This window comes from Rhodnius prolixus, unplaced genomic scaffold (genome assembly GCF_049639745.1).
Source record: "Rhodnius prolixus isolate KJV_2025 unplaced genomic scaffold, Rpr scaffold_3, whole genome shotgun sequence".
In the NCBI taxonomy this organism is placed as follows: domain Eukaryota; kingdom Metazoa; phylum Arthropoda; class Insecta; order Hemiptera; family Reduviidae; genus Rhodnius; species Rhodnius prolixus.
Window position 1 is genome coordinate 25,900,101 of NW_027411603.1, and position 15,774 is coordinate 25,915,874.

A 15,774-nucleotide genomic window follows, 5' to 3' on the forward strand; every position below is an offset into this window, starting at 1 on the left:
GATAATTTTGAATTTAAACTCTTAGAAAGGGGGCTGGAAGGGAGAGAGAAATAACCTCTTATGGTGTGCTTGAGAGTGATACATTCAAGGCCAAAGATTTGAATTAAAGGTGTAAATGCTTAGAATGTTTCTGGATAAGAATCCTCGTTTTAGTACAATCCCCAGATTAGATAAAAATATTTTTCCATTCGATATAGTCAACTTAATGATTACTTATAATGAAAATGAACTCACCTTATCATATTCCAGCTGAGAAGAAAATCTCTCACGCTGTATTCGTGTCATGTAGACAATATCAGAATCAGGCAAAGCCTCTTCCAAAGAACTCATTTCTTGCTGTGCAATGCCACGGCTAGATACGAAATCAGTTATATGTTTTGGCATCCCCAAAGAAGGTGGCGATACATAAATTAATTGGACGTTATATAATGTCAGCAATCTGTGCAATTAACAAGATAGTTTCATTTTAAGATACAAAACAAGCAATAAACAGAGGATAAAGAGAAGAAAAATGAAAAATAAATAAGATTAAGACTTACCTAGCTAAAGAATGTACTGTTCTTCCATGTTTAAGGTCGCCAACCATAGTAATAGTTAATCCATTTACAGTTCCAATTTCCTCTCGAATTGTGAAAACATCTAGCAACGCTTGGGTTGGATGTTCGCCAGTGCCGTCGCCAGCATTGACTAATGGTTTTCTGCAGTGTTGCGATGCTCTCTAGACATATATTTACGAATAAGCTATGAACCTTGTAAAATACGTAAGTTGAGCTCGCGATTCATAAATTCAGCTCGAAAACTTTGAAAAAGTTTTCATTTATCAAAGTACTTTCCACATTTCACACAATTTAAGGAGTCATGAAAATAGGATCCAAATGAATCCTACGAAAGCACAGAAAACACGGTACTGTTTCTATCAATAATGGAACTAACATAGTATTTACTTCATTCAATTAAATTGATAATTTTTTTTGTTGCTGTTTTTAGCTAAACGAAAAATTTAATTTAATTTAATTTATGTAATAATTAAAATATTGAAAGGGAAGGGATTAGCTAAGAGGTTAGCATACTGGACTCCCACGCGGAGGTCCCGGGTTCGAATCCAGCAGCTGACCCTTAGATTTTCTCTTCCTAGGAGCTTCTTACAGCTCACCGTCCGGTGATGGACAGTGTTGTCTGTAACGAGAGAACACTGTCCGGAGGCCAGCAGTGCACTGGAAAAAGCTCCGGGCGCTAATAACCTCAGCTGTTGATGCGCAAAAAAAAAAAAATAAAATATTGAATTTTGACACCTGAAAAAATTGTTAAGATTACCCTTTATGTTATGGCATACTGAACCGAATTCAAGGTTATGACAAGGAATTCATCACATCACAAATGAAAGTATTAAAGTATTACAGGCCTCTGTGACAAAGCTGAGTATTTTTAAGAAAGGAAGGAAAGGTATATTTTATTTTAAAGGTTAGATAGAATCACGTAATTTTGAAAATTCCTGATGAGGCCAATTGTAATTGTTTAGTATTCGTATAACACAGTTTTGCCCCATTTATATGCTTGTGCAATATTATTATGTGTAATAGCCAGACACAATCAAAACACTAACTTAATTTACTTGATTTATTCTTAATAAATTTCTTAAACAAAAATTTAAATAACTTACGCTAACTGCTCCAGGTTCAGGATGCCTTAATACAACTACATCAGCATAACTAGCCATTACAGCAACCGTATCTGTAATTTTATTTACTTATTTTTTTTAACGTACATATTAGTGAAATTTACATGTTATATTAATTTTACATACCTTCTAATGTCTCTCCTTTTTTGACCGAACTGCTTGTTTCATCAACATGAATCACCTTCCCTCCTAATCTCTGCATGGCTGCTGAAAAACTACAGCTAGTTCTGGTACTAACTTCATAAAATATTGAAGCCATAACTTTTCCCTAAATGATATGGAATACTTCTTAATTATTAGTTCTTAAATATTAAAAAATTACAATTAAATCAATATCTGTTGTGCCCCAACAGAGCGGTTAATAAAATCAATACCAATTTTTGATATTTGTTTTAAAATTTTGACAAATGTTTATAAATGACTAGAACGAATTTATGGACTTATAAATATTATAAATTCTATGCAAATTTACGGACGTATTAGGCAAGCAATTGTACCCAATAGGTTAAAAAAAATTGTTAGAAAACAAAATAAGAATGGACTAATGAATAAGTTGGATGTTTAGCTGTTATCACAGTACAAACTTCAATTATTAGCAGAGTCCATAAAAAAAGTCTTAAATATTCCAGTTTTAGTTACCTCTGGAGTTCTTCTTGAAGAAGGAGTTTGGGGAGATAGAAAAGTTAAAAAGATACAAGGGGTTCGAAGTTACAAACTAATCTGAAGCGTCGAAAATCTGAAAAATTTATTCTTTTTAGCCCTAGCCAACTACTATTGAAGTTTATACAGCAAAATAGAATGTTACCTAAATAAAACATTTGAATTATTTGCTAAAAAAATGCACGACGATCAACAGTAAAGTTTGATGGTTTTAATAAAGGTAGCAAATGTGAAATAATAAATTAAGAAACTAACTAATGATTTATTTAAAGCAATCTTTAGACCAAAAGAACTATATAAAAACAATAACTGCACTTCGTGTTCGTTTGGAATAAACAATATTGCTTTATTTGTTCCTATAATGTTCTTGCAGCAAACTCTAAGCTACGCGAGAGGGAAAGATCGTTTAAGAGCAGGTTGCATTTATCTTTTCTGTTTTCAACTATCAGAACATTCCAATACTTTTATATGAATGCTCGGAGTGCGAAAGAATTGATGCTTCTTCTTGTGGTCGGGTTAGAATTTGCTCACTTAGGGTAGACTCTTAACTAAGGTAATACCTATGACCAGAAAGGTTAAATGAAAAATCATTATGTAATATTACCTTGAGAATGTGATCAATAGGACGTTCCTTAAGCACAAAAATTCTCAATGTTTGAGCTAAATTAAATAATTCATTCAACTGATCCTTGGTAAACATATCAACAGTAAGCACATGTTGATGTGCAAGAGTATGAGTAGGAGATGTCAATGGCTGAGGAACATGAAGAACATTCTCTCTGGTTACTTCAGACTTAATTTTCGGCAATATATTCAATGGTGAAACCGGTCGACCAGTTGAATCTACAGGAACTTTTAATTGCACTTCTGAAAGTTGATTAAAAACATAACAAATACAGACATTGTTTAGGTATATATTTATGTGAATGTGTGGCATACATTAAATACATTTTAAAATTGTATAAACACAAAAATTATATTTACCATGCTCTTCCACATGATAAAGTTTGTCATGAGGACAAGTCGTATCCAAAGATGATCCTGGTCTACTGTGAACAGTTTCACCTGTCATTATTTGTATTATTTTGCTAGCCTTCATTTCTCTTACATCTCTTCCAAAACCAGGATGCAAAACAACCTAAGTTAAATAAATTAAACTAAGATCAAGCTTTAATGAATTTGGTATGAAACTAACTTATGCTCGATTTTATGGTTAAAAATGTTATGCAGGTTGAGGAAGACATTTACAAGATCAGTTAAATCAGGTTGTGTCAAGATCTGAAAAACTATCCATCAACTAGTGAAACAATACAGCGCTACAATGAACAGTATCAGTTCTATTAAGTAGTTTCCAAACTGTAGACCGCACAGCTTTTATCAGAATCACTTTAAGTTCAAAAAGACCACAAAATTATAAATATTACGTAGGTACATTAGGTTATAGAATAAACAAGAAACGTTGGTGGTAAGGGAAATGGTTGGTATTTTCTAAAATATTCGCATCTTTGAATTAATCACACTATTATTAAAAAAGACTACATTTATATTGAGGAACATATTATGATTATGCCTACTTTTAGAAATTGGGTTTTCACCAGATACCCCTTTTGGGATCCCTGAGTCAAAAAAATTGGTTTTTAAAAATGGTTTATGTGTACAGGTATACAAAATATTTCCAAACCGAAAACTCGCAGGAAGCTGACTCTTAAATTCGATTTGGTCCCACCAGTGGATCTGATTATAATTTTCGCTCCACTTTTTTCTCCTAAACGTCTAGCAAGCATTTATATTACTTATCTAAACTTCATAACAGCATTTGAAATGGCAGTACAGACATGATAACTGATTACTCTGAAATGTCATGCTAGAGAGAAGTGTAAAATGGTAAATCCCAAAATATTCTCCAAAAATGAATTTTAATGGAGAATGCTACAAAAATAATCTACAAAAATCTACGTAGGAGCTGGTAAACGAAGTTTTTACAGAAAATCGTTGGTATTTCGTCAAATATTAGGCATTAAAAACACAAGCATAATTCACAACATTTCTTTCAGCGGCCTCAAATTACAGTTCTATTTCATTACAAATAAATATCAGATTTTTGTCTCAAAGTAAAATAATAAAATTCAAAAATAAAGTTTCTTTACCTGCCCTTCAATGTATGCTACTTCTCCCCGAAGAACAACTCTATGCACACCGCCTTTGACAGGCATACCTGCAAAAGGAGTCCATTTAGCCTTACTAAACGGTGGACATTCCGGAATCACTCCTTCCATATCCATATCTACCTCAACATAAGTATCGCGTTGTTCAGGCAGATTAAAAATTCTTCGTGGGTTACAGTGCATCTTATCTACAACATCCTAAAAAGAGAATAGAAAATTAATAAAAATTTGTGAAAACAATAATTATATACAAAAAATTTTAAAAAAATTCTAAACTTAATAGTATTCTTAGCTTTATAATATCATGCCCATTATTCACCAACTCACTAAACGCAGCAGGAGCTGATACTATAATTATTTATAAATGCATACACACAACAGTGTATTTATTTATCTGAAGTTATTCTGAACGAACACATTCCATATCCAAAATAAATTATTAAATCTTAACTTAAAGATTCAAATGCTCATAATATATATGTGCAAGGGCACGGAATTAAGTGTGGACTAAGCTTTGCATTATGCAATACAATTTTAACTAGTATAAAATGTTTAAACTGTTACAATTTATCTTTAGCGTGTAATGTGAATGTTAATAAATTTCAAAATCATGAAATTTATAACAACTATTAGCTCAATGCTACCTCAATTGTTAGTTTTCCTTGATTGACGGCTGTCAAAAGCAAAGGCAATATAGTTTCCAATCCAGGAAAGCCAGGAGGTGGCTTGTCACCAGTCTTCTCTTCAATTGTGTGAGGGGCTACACAAATAGTAAAGGCATTAACTTCAAATTTTTTTCCCATAGCTGATAATTTAACTTTGAATTCAAGTATTCCAAAAATTAATAAAACTATCTGAATAATGAAATTTCATTTAAAAAAAATCTTAAATAAATAATATCTTGTTACTTAGATTAGCGATCTATTCTACTACTTTGAAATAAATGCGTATTTTATCATTAGCACAGTAAATAACATGTAATCTAAGCAAAAGATAAAACATTGAAATTTCAACTTTAAAATTTCCATGCCACAAATAAGCAGACAATTCCATTCTTAAATGAAAACATCAATGTTTTACTTTCAGTTTGGGGGCAAATAATTTAAGAAAGATTTTATTTTCACTGAATATAATCCATCAAGTGAGTAGATATTGCTAACATATGCTGTAATTTTGCACGAGATAAGAGAAAATATTTGCCAATGATTATTACATCTATATTAGCGTTTTCTTCTGTACGTAAAAATAATTTGAATGTATTTATTTAATTGGATATTCAGCATTTAAAGGAAATAGTAGGAGCTGTTTTTAAGAAAATCCTGAAAACCTGAAAAATCTATTCAGAATAGTGCCGGTTGACCCAATCTAACTAAAACCTTTTTGTGGCATTCTTTGCTAGCATTTAAGCTAAATGCGTACATTTTCGTTGTGTTTCCGTGGATACATACATACGTACATAGACATACACTAATACTAATCTCTTATAAATATATACATATATATATATTTCCGGAAATGCCTTGACACCAAAGACATTTTTAGGAAATCTTCTCAACCCCCTCCCACAGAAGTAAATGTGAATTTTCGGAATTTATTTTATCGTTTTCCTTGATTTTCTCTAAAATTAATCAAGTCTGAACTCTTTAAATCAGTAAAATGTTGCCACTATGAGATTAAATACGAGAATTGGAATAAGAGTAAACCTTGAGTGATTCAGGTTTTTTATATCTATTAATTTCATACATTTTTTTTTAAATTTCTAGAGTAAATCTTGTGAGATTAAGGTTTATTTTATGTGTAGCTTTAAATGATTTCATCTTAGGGCTCTTAATAACATTTTTTGTTATTTAAATTGTTTTTAACTTTATAAGATTTTTTACCACTTTGAATCATGAAAGCATAAGCAATTGCTAGTTGAAATGTGGCTAATAGTACTCCAAGTTTTGAAGGGCAATATTTCAACCATCGATGCACTGCGAGTTTATAATTTTGTATTTATTTTATGATTTAAGGCGCGTCTACATCTGGAGCTATTGGCGCACGGAGATTTTTGCAGTACAGTGCACTGCCAGCCTCCGGATAGTGTTCTCTGGTTACAGACACACACTGTCCATCCCCGGACAGTGACCTGTATGAAGCTCCTAGGAAGAGAAAATCTAAGGGTCAGCAGCTAGATTCGAAACCGGGACCACCGCGTGGGAATCCAATACGCTAACGCACAGTCCTTGCGATTACGATAATAAAAACTTTACAAAAACAAAAATAAAAATTTATTATTACCATGATCAGTGGCAAAGCAATCAATAACATCAAGATTGTCCCACAACGCTTGCCTGTCCTCTTCAGTGCATAGCATAGGCCTTACTTGCGACTTATTCTCTCCGAGAAATTCTTTTGCTTTTTCACTTAAAAACAGATGATGAGGGCATACTTCACATGTAACAGGTAAGCCCTATAAATAATAATAGTAATAGTAATTATAATAATAATAAATAATAATTAAATAATATATAATCATATTTCAATATATAATTATATTGAAAAGTTATATAAATATGAAAAAAATATTGTGTGTGCGATAAAATAATAAAATATCATTATTGGGTGTGCGAAGTAAATAAGGAAAGTTGGTACCTTCTCTTTAGCTGCTCTGATAATTTGTATTTCTTCTTTTCTAGCTACATGACAAACATGTATTGGCCTGTTATGTAACGTTGCTAATAAAAGTACGGCAGCAGTTGTTTGTCCCTCAGCGTGTACACATAAGGGATATTTTTTGGGCCAACAATCGAAATGCTGTAATATAAGGATAATTAAAACTTAACTGAAATGAAGCCTAAAAGAAACGAAAATAAAATTTGAAGGAAATCACATTAGAGAAGAAAAACGAGATCTGAACAGACTGACTGATACTACGGAAAAATTATAGTAGGGAGTGAAATGAAGCGTAATTTAAACGAAAATAATCTTAGAAGAAAATATTTCAATACTCTAAATTGTGTTTCCATTCAAGTTTCTTCTGTAATCTCGTGAAATTTGAATGGTACGCCTTGAATATACATAGTATAGTCTTAAGGGCACTCACTCTCGAAGAGAATGCTTACCTTAATCCAAAATGTTAGATCACGAAGACGTAGTGTATTGAAAGTTTCATTAAGGTACATCTTTAGTCCTACAGCATCAGAAGCCAATTCGGGTATGATGTTATAATTATCTTCAGTGGCGCCCAAAAATATGCCATAATCACATCGCGCTTTTTCAGCTGCTAACTACAAAAATAGAAAAATAAGTAAATAAACCAACATTATGGTACGATATAATAAGTACATGCAATTTTTTTCGATTTGCATTTCTTCACAAAAAAACACGGTTAATATAAAATATTAGAGACATTTTTTTAGTATATTCATATACCTTGAAAGTTAAAAAATATATAATATATTGCTAGCTAAAATATTAATATAATCTTTAGCTAATCTGTACTAAACTATTCCTTTAGCTGAAACATATCTTGAGATGGACCAACCGCATTCTAAAATTAAATTTTGAAGATTTGATCCGTTTTAAGAGCGGCAATGGAGGAAATGAGCAAACTGATAGGCTAGCCAAGACAATAGTACAGACTAAGCAACTTCTGAGGGACTACAATTAAAAAAGGCATAATAACTACTACACAAACAGTAGGACAAACAATAAGGATCTTTTGCAACAGCTTTGCCAAGTAACTTTGTAACGAAAAAGCATGTTTCCAATTAACAAAAAACATTATTACATAGTGGTTCATGTATATAGAATTATGTTGGTCGATAGTCCGAACTAAGTTCTGTGTAATATTGCATTAAATCCGATGGCCATGTCTTCGAGAGCCTACTTGAATATTTCAAAAGTTTTTACCTTGATATTTAATACCTTTTTAAATAATGTTTTTTCCTTTTATAAATAAATAGTTTGAAAAATATAATGAATACCTCTTTAACCAGACTAAATGTTGTTTGGTCAATGCAAGGGGGATCTGTATTTGGCATCAAACAGACCAGAGTGATTCCTCCAGCAATTGCTGCAGCAGTACAACTAGCTATATCTTCTTTGTGTTCTGCGCCAGGTTCCCTTGCGTGAACATGAACGTCTATTAATCCAGGTAAACGTATAATACGACGGGAAGTAAGGCAATCTGTGTGAGTTTTCATTACGGGGCATTCTTTCGTTCCTAACATTGCCTGTATAAAATATTTTTTTAATATTAAAATAATTAATACATAAATTATAAGACATATGTTATTTCAAATAAATAAATTTAAAATGAAGAAAACATTTTTTTTTTAATTCTAATAATGAAGAAAGATTTCTTTTTCCAGTACAGAACAGAATAATCAAAGAAGAAGAAGCCAAAATAAAGGAACTTATTATAATAACTGAAAAGAGACTTACTTCAACTAATAATTTAGCACACTTCACATCGGTAATTAAAGGTACAGAGTAATCTACGGCAAGCCTTCGCGTTCTGTAGCCATAAGTCATGAAAGACGAAACGCGTCTAGCTCCTCGATTTCTCATAGGAAGATTAATTACTAGGTCAAAATCTCTTCGTGCCAAGAAGTCGGCCAAATTATTTAGTTCTCCACTTGTGGTTGTTGCTTCACCAATATTTTCAAAAGTCCACTGAACTGGTTCTACCTGGAGCAACAATGTATAAGCATAATAACATATGTTAAGGAAAAATGAACATATTAAGTTGGCAGAGGCAGCACTAAAAGAAGAGTCTGAAGGTGTTTAATTGTTATTGGGTATTTTGAAGTTGAGATTGAGCATATGGTTTTGAACGAACGGATGATTATTAAGTTGTTCTGTGTGAATATTTTAGTTTTTTTCCCATCGAGTTTGGAGGGAAAAAACAGCATGGTTGTCGCTAAGTGGAACTTGGTGTTTATATTATTATTATTATTGCTCTCTCTCTTGTCTTGTAATAAACAGAGGTTGTTTCTTTTGTGTATGTTATTTTTTTAATTTTTTTTTTTTTTGCAAGTTAACACATAATTCCATGCATTAATGTTTAATCTATTTTTATTTACACATACAAAGAAAAATAAATTGAACAATTGTTATTAAAAATTGATAAATGAATATTATAATAAAAGCTTTATTAAAATATCCTTACGAACGATTAACTTCTATCAGTAGAAATTATAAATTTCTTCATAGACGAATAAACATAGATGCATACATAACAGTACAGCAAGTCTTCAAAGGACTTGTCTTCGCAATAGAAATACATTTATGTAAACATAAATTACAAAATAATAATAAAAGTAAAGTAAAGTAATCGCCTATTTTTTCAGGAGGGGCTTAACGTCCAAATACTAACTAGATGACGTGAACGGGGGCAGAAGCTCATACTTTACTAACAAATTTTTCTAATAAATAAAAAGTAATCATACGCGGGATTCGAACTGGGGATCTCCCACTTACAAAGCCAAGCTCTTGACCACTAGACAACACCTATTGGTCACAGTAAACTTGTATGTCATAAAAATCAGTTATTTATAGGACCAAGTTTCAAAAAAATTTGAATTAATTTAATGTTATTCGGAAATAAAAATTAGTATAAATGTTCACATAAGAAGTTATAATCTTAGAAATTTTTTTCAGTATTACAATTATTAAAAATTGCTGCTAAGTGCTACAAAATTTTGAGTTTTACAAATTAAGAACTGGCATATTACTTACTCGAACGCCATGCTCATTATAAAAATCAGCTGTTCCCATACTAGCATATAACTTGTATCCCATTTTCTGAAGGGATTTCATGCTAGGAAGAAGCTCTTTTTTATGCTGAAATGAACAAGACAAGAGTTTACAGCAATTGGAATTATTCTAAGAACTATAATGAAATTAATCATAAAATACCTTAAAACTTCCAATAGAAAGTAAAATTCCTTTTTCAGGTATATGAAAGCCTGTTGACATCATAGCTTTTAGATAAGCCTCGTAACGGTTATCGCCAAAACAAGCTACTTCTCCGGTAGAAGCCATTTCTACCCCCAACATTACATCTGCCCCTACAAACAAATAATGCATTATTAACTTATATAATTATCAATTGACTGCTAAAATTTCTATCCAATATAGAAATTTTATTGCAAATATCGTTTAACAAATTTAACAAAAACATACCTGCAAGCCTTGAAAAAGAAAATACAGCCACCTTAACCCCAACTTTTCCACATCCCATTAATACGTCCACTGGTTCAACCTTTTCCCCAACAATTACTCGAGTTGCGGTAGCCACAAAATCATGGTCCAATGTTTTAGATACAAAAGGAAATGAACGTGACACGCGTACGTTACATTCTATCACTTTTAGCATGTTATCCTACCAGGATTAATTAAAATATTAATAAGTTCATACCACCATCTTCTAAAAAGAAAAATTAGTAAAAAAAAAAGGTGCTAACTTTGGCAATAAGCTGCATGTTAAATGGTCCCGTTACTTCTAAAGAACTAGCAACTGCTCTGGAAATAGCTAATATTTTAGCCAATGTTTCAGCATTTATATCTTGCGGTGGGGTGACAAGTGTTGCGTCACCGGAATGTACTCCAGCATTTTCAACATGTTCAGATACCGCCATACATAAAATTACACCATCACAGGCAACTGCGTCTACATCTATCTCCTTTAAAGAATATATGCGAGAAATTACACAATTGAAAATATTATTCATTTAGTTAGAGAGTGAATTGTTTTCATTAAAAATTGTCAAGAGTATCAACCAGCTTTAAGTTTTTCCACATTATTTATTTCTTGGGGTTAGCTTTATATTTTTTTCTAAATAACTTCTAACTATTGAGCTATAAAATTGAACTTTTCCGTGCTATAATATTTCATGAATTATAACTCTACATGTCAGAAACAGAGGGTCCTCAAATAAAATCGGTTCTCTCTAGATTAATCAAATCCCGTATTTAAAACACGAACCGTTTCTTTCTAAAGGTACTTTCCAGTCGTACTAAATTTCCTAAACAATATTTTGGAGCAAGTATAGAAATCCTAGCTATAAAAAATATTGAAAAATCCAATAATACCGGCCCTCAGATTTTAATATATACTTATACTTCCCAATTACGTTAAGATTTAAATGATCTGTTCTGTGTTGAAACTATTCCAAAATCAATGCAATGAATCAACGGTCATTCAGGGCTATGACTTGATGTTAATGAGCGTAACGAATAATTGATTCACAATGATACGGCTAACGGTTCTTCAAAATGTAATATCTCAACAACACAACTGGTCAGAGCTTTCCTTTTTTTCTTGTACTTCAAAGAAATGATATTACAAGTGGTTGGGCTGAGATTTTTCAGACTAATTAAGACAAGGTACGTATTCACCAAAAACTTTAGTGAATTGATCCCTTTTGGTATCAAAATATTTCTATAATTATAATCTATTACATTTTTTTCTATTATATACGATATTTCTACCTTAGCCTCCTGTAAGAACTTCGATATTACAACCGGATGTTCTTTGCTCACAACACTGGCAAGAGCAAGATATTCTTCAAGATCTCTTTCAGAATGAACGACACTCATGGCTGCTCCACTAAGAACATATGATGGACGTACTAAGCAGGGATATTCAACTTCATCACAGAAGTCCATCGCAGACTTCAAATTAGTCAACTCTTTCCATCTAAAAATGCAATTAAAGTTAATTTAAAATATTCGCCAATTTTATCTTTTACATTATTTATATCTAATTGAAAAATTTGCTTAGTTTATATTCTTGCCACTTAAAGGAAAAAAAAAAAAAAACCTTGTCCGTAATGTCTAAAGCAGACTTCCTCCACCCGTTTCAGGGACGGGAGACTTAATAGGAAAACTGTTTGCAATGCACACTCTCTAATTTGATGTTAAAACCACAATTAAAAAGATATAATCACGGAATTATCTATTTTGATTGTTTTTGTTTGTTTGGTTTTTTTTTTAACCATCTTTATTTTGAGTCCAATTTCCTGACAATTTGAAGTTTTAATGCAAACATTTTAATCTACGGTGTTCGACATGACCGCTGGGTTCAGCATACCTCTAAGGCAGCTAAAAGACCCAGGTCGGAGGGGGAGTCTCCACAACAGTGGCAGCCGGCAAAGAAGGCCAAGGCCAGGGCTGGGGAGCAATCCTACAGCGAGGCCCTCTCCTTTGTCAAAGTTGCCATTGTGCAGGAGGGGTACCCCGAGGCTCAGCTGGCTCCGGAGAGGCTTACCGCCATCCAATACGCTGTGCTGAAGGAATATGACCAAATCCCAAAGGGTAGCATGCAGGTTAGGCTCGCCAAATGCATGTATAGGCCGGGGTTTGTCTTGGCCACCTGTGCTGATCAAATCAGTGCAGAATGGCTTAGGGACATTGTCCCAAAACTTAGACCCTGGGAGGGGGCCAAGCTATTGCCGCTGTTATGGGAGGATATACCAAGGCCTGAAACCGCAGTTGTATTCATCCCCGATGAGCAGGGTAATAGTTTGGAGGCTGACATAGTGCTTAGACGGTTGGAGGTGGGCAATGACAAGTTGCGCACCGACAACTGGAAAGTCTGGGGCTGTAAACCCGTGGAAGGCGGTCGAGTGTGGACGTTTTCCATGGACAGGGCTTCAATAGACGAATTAAGGAGGCTGAATATGTCTCCTTTCTTCGGTTGGGGACAAATCAAGTTCAGAGTTAAGACCCCAAAGTATAAGGGCCCGGAAGAGGCTAGGTCATCAAGGGATGAGGAGGAGTTGGTGACGAAGGCCACAGGCCCTGATAAAGATAGTGATAATGAGTCTTCGCCAGGGGGGCAGAGTGGTTTGGAGGGGGAAATGGAGGCCCTCAGTAACGCTCTGTCCGTATTGCCCACGTGTGAAGGATATCCCAAGGAGGAAGGGGTGGAGGCGATGGAGATCTCCATGGGCGACCTCCCGTGTGGAAGCGGATCATTACCCCAGAGGCCTAAAGGCCAGGGTCGAATGATAAAATCCGCGGAGACACGGGGGGGAGTCCCGGAGACGCAGGACGTCGCTCCACCCACCTCGGACGCTTTACATGGTACTTAAAGTGGTGCAGGCAAACCTCCATCACGCTAGGGCTGCTTCGGCTGTGGTGTGTAAGAGGTTTGACAGCGAAGGGCTAGATTTGGCCCTACTGCAGGAGCCATGGTGCCATGGGGGGCTTGTCCGGGGCCTTAATCCCAAGCTGGGGAAGACACTATACAGCAAGTCCGTTACTAGACCTAGAGCCTGTATAGTGTTTAGGGATGGAATGAGCTGTACTCTAATACCGGAGCTTTGCTCCGGAGATCTTGTTACAGCACTTCTCAACATCAACACCGAAGGAGGACCAAGAAAACTTATAGTTTGCTCGGCCTATTTTCCCGGTGATGAGGACTGCCCCCCGTCTCTGTTAGGCGACATTGTTGCCCACTGCCGGAGAGAGGGATTGCAGCTGATACTGGGGTGTGACGCCAATGCACACAACACTGCATGGGGGAGCACCGACGACAACGCCAGAGGTAAGTTACTTTTAGAATTCATTTCTGGTGAGGGGCTGCATGTGTCTAATATAGGATCAGTCCCGACTTTCGTGACTGCAACTAGAAGGGAGGTGTTGGATTTAACTCTTGCCACGCGTTGCATGTCAAATAACGTAGTTAACTGGCATGTATCGGATGAGCCGTCTTGTTCTGATCATAGACATATCAGATTCGATATATGCGTCCCGCCCCTTGTTATCAAGAGGCTGCAAAACCCTAGAGAAACGCATTGGGCGGGATTTAACCGAACGCTCACAGAGTCCCTATCAAGCTTCAAGGTTGATGTTAGAAGGACGGAGAGCATTGAACAGGCAGTGGTCCAAATTAATGAGGCGATACTAGAGGCCTATCAGGAAAACTGCCGGGATAAGATCAGACCGCAAAGGTCGAAAACAGTCTGGTGGAATAACCACCTCGAAAAGAGGAGAAAAGAGGTGAGAAGGCTATTCAATAAGGCCAAATACAACCAGGACTGGGATTCATATAGACAAGTTCTGACGCAGTACAATAAGGAAATAAGGAAGGCCAAGCGAAGCGCCTGGCGGTCATTCTGTGAGGATATTAAAGATACCCCAGAATGCGCCAGAATACATAAAGTCTTGGCGAAAGAAGGTACTGCGGGCAGAGTAGGTTTCATTGTTAAAGAAGACGGAACCTACACTAAGTCGATGGAGGAAACCCTGGAATTACTCTTGAGTACCCATTTTCCAGGATCCACTCGGCTATCGGCCTCGGGATGCGAGGAGGTTTGCTCGGAGGTGCCAAGAAGGCCTTCACGAGCGGATTGGAGGATTGCGACGCACATCGTTCAACCAGACAAGTTACGATGGGCGATCGCACGGTTCCAGCCCTTTAAATCTCCGGGGCCGGATGGAATTTATCCAGCCTTTTTGCAAAAGGCCGGGGAGGCGTTGATGCCATTCCTGTGTAGAATTCTCAGAGGCTGTTTGGCCTGGAGGTTCATTCCAGAAACTTGGCAAAAGGTGAAGGTCGTGTTTCTTCCCAAAGTTGGGAGATTAGGGGACCAAGCACCGCAGTCATTTAGGCCGATCAGTCTGTCATCCTTTCTACTTAAAACATTGGAAAGGCTTATAGACAGACATATTCGGGACGATATCCTAGGAATTCAACCTCTTAGTGATCGTCAATATGCCTATCAGGCAGGCAAGTCTGTGGATCTTGCGTTGGATGACTTTAACAGGCTACTTCAAAAGTCCCAAGAGGATAAAGAATTTGCAATGGCCGCGTTTTTAGACATACAAGGGGCTTTTAATAATGTCTCGCCTATGTCGTTAATTGATGCCCTGTCAAGAAGAGGCCTGGCGCCAACTATCTGTCAGTGGATCAAGTCTAATTTATTAGGCCGCACTGTTATGGCCACATTAGACAATTGTTCGGTAGAGGTTAGGGTGGCGCGGGGTTGCCCGCAGGGGGGGGTTTTGTCCCCCCTTCTGTGGACAGTTCTGGTCGATGACCTCTTGGTGAAAATGACGGCGGAAAGTTTCCACTGCTTGGGTTTTGCTGATGACCTGGTAGTGGTTGTTAAGGGGCGATTCGCTTATACGGTTTCGGAGCGCTTACAGAGAGCGCTTAATATTGTGGATAGATGGAGTAGAGCGGAGGGTCTCTCCATCAATCCGCAAAAGACTAGGGTTGTTCCTTTCACAAGAAAGAAGAATCTGGATGGATTGGTGCAACCAATTTTGGGGGAG

At 35.7% G+C, this 15,774-nt stretch overlaps 1 protein-coding gene across 1 annotated transcript in view; it reads right to left on the reverse strand.

Annotated features, from left to right (window-relative positions):
- Positions 1-15,774, reverse strand: part of r (carbamoyl-phosphate synthetase 2, aspartate transcarbamylase, and dihydroorotase rudimentary) — a 29,332-nt gene that overhangs the window by 2,363 nt on the left and 11,195 nt on the right. The window contains exons 16-33 of the mRNA XM_074125715.1: positions 11,983-12,190; positions 10,956-11,174; positions 10,675-10,873; positions 10,408-10,559; positions 10,228-10,332; positions 8,932-9,177; positions 8,472-8,720; positions 7,608-7,772; positions 7,138-7,299; positions 6,784-6,955; positions 5,148-5,263; positions 4,486-4,701; positions 3,323-3,476; positions 2,943-3,205; positions 1,805-1,946; positions 1,661-1,731; positions 540-718; positions 235-439 (exon numbers count right to left, since the gene is read on the reverse strand). Coding sequence (XP_073981816.1) covers positions 235-439; positions 540-718; positions 1,661-1,731; positions 1,805-1,946; positions 2,943-3,205; positions 3,323-3,476; positions 4,486-4,701; positions 5,148-5,263; positions 6,784-6,955; positions 7,138-7,299; positions 7,608-7,772; positions 8,472-8,720; positions 8,932-9,177; positions 10,228-10,332; positions 10,408-10,559; positions 10,675-10,873; positions 10,956-11,174; positions 11,983-12,190 — 3,223 coding nt within the window. The remainder of the gene's footprint in view (positions 1-234; positions 440-539; positions 719-1,660; positions 1,732-1,804; positions 1,947-2,942; positions 3,206-3,322; positions 3,477-4,485; positions 4,702-5,147; positions 5,264-6,783; positions 6,956-7,137; positions 7,300-7,607; positions 7,773-8,471; positions 8,721-8,931; positions 9,178-10,227; positions 10,333-10,407; positions 10,560-10,674; positions 10,874-10,955; positions 11,175-11,982; positions 12,191-15,774) is intronic.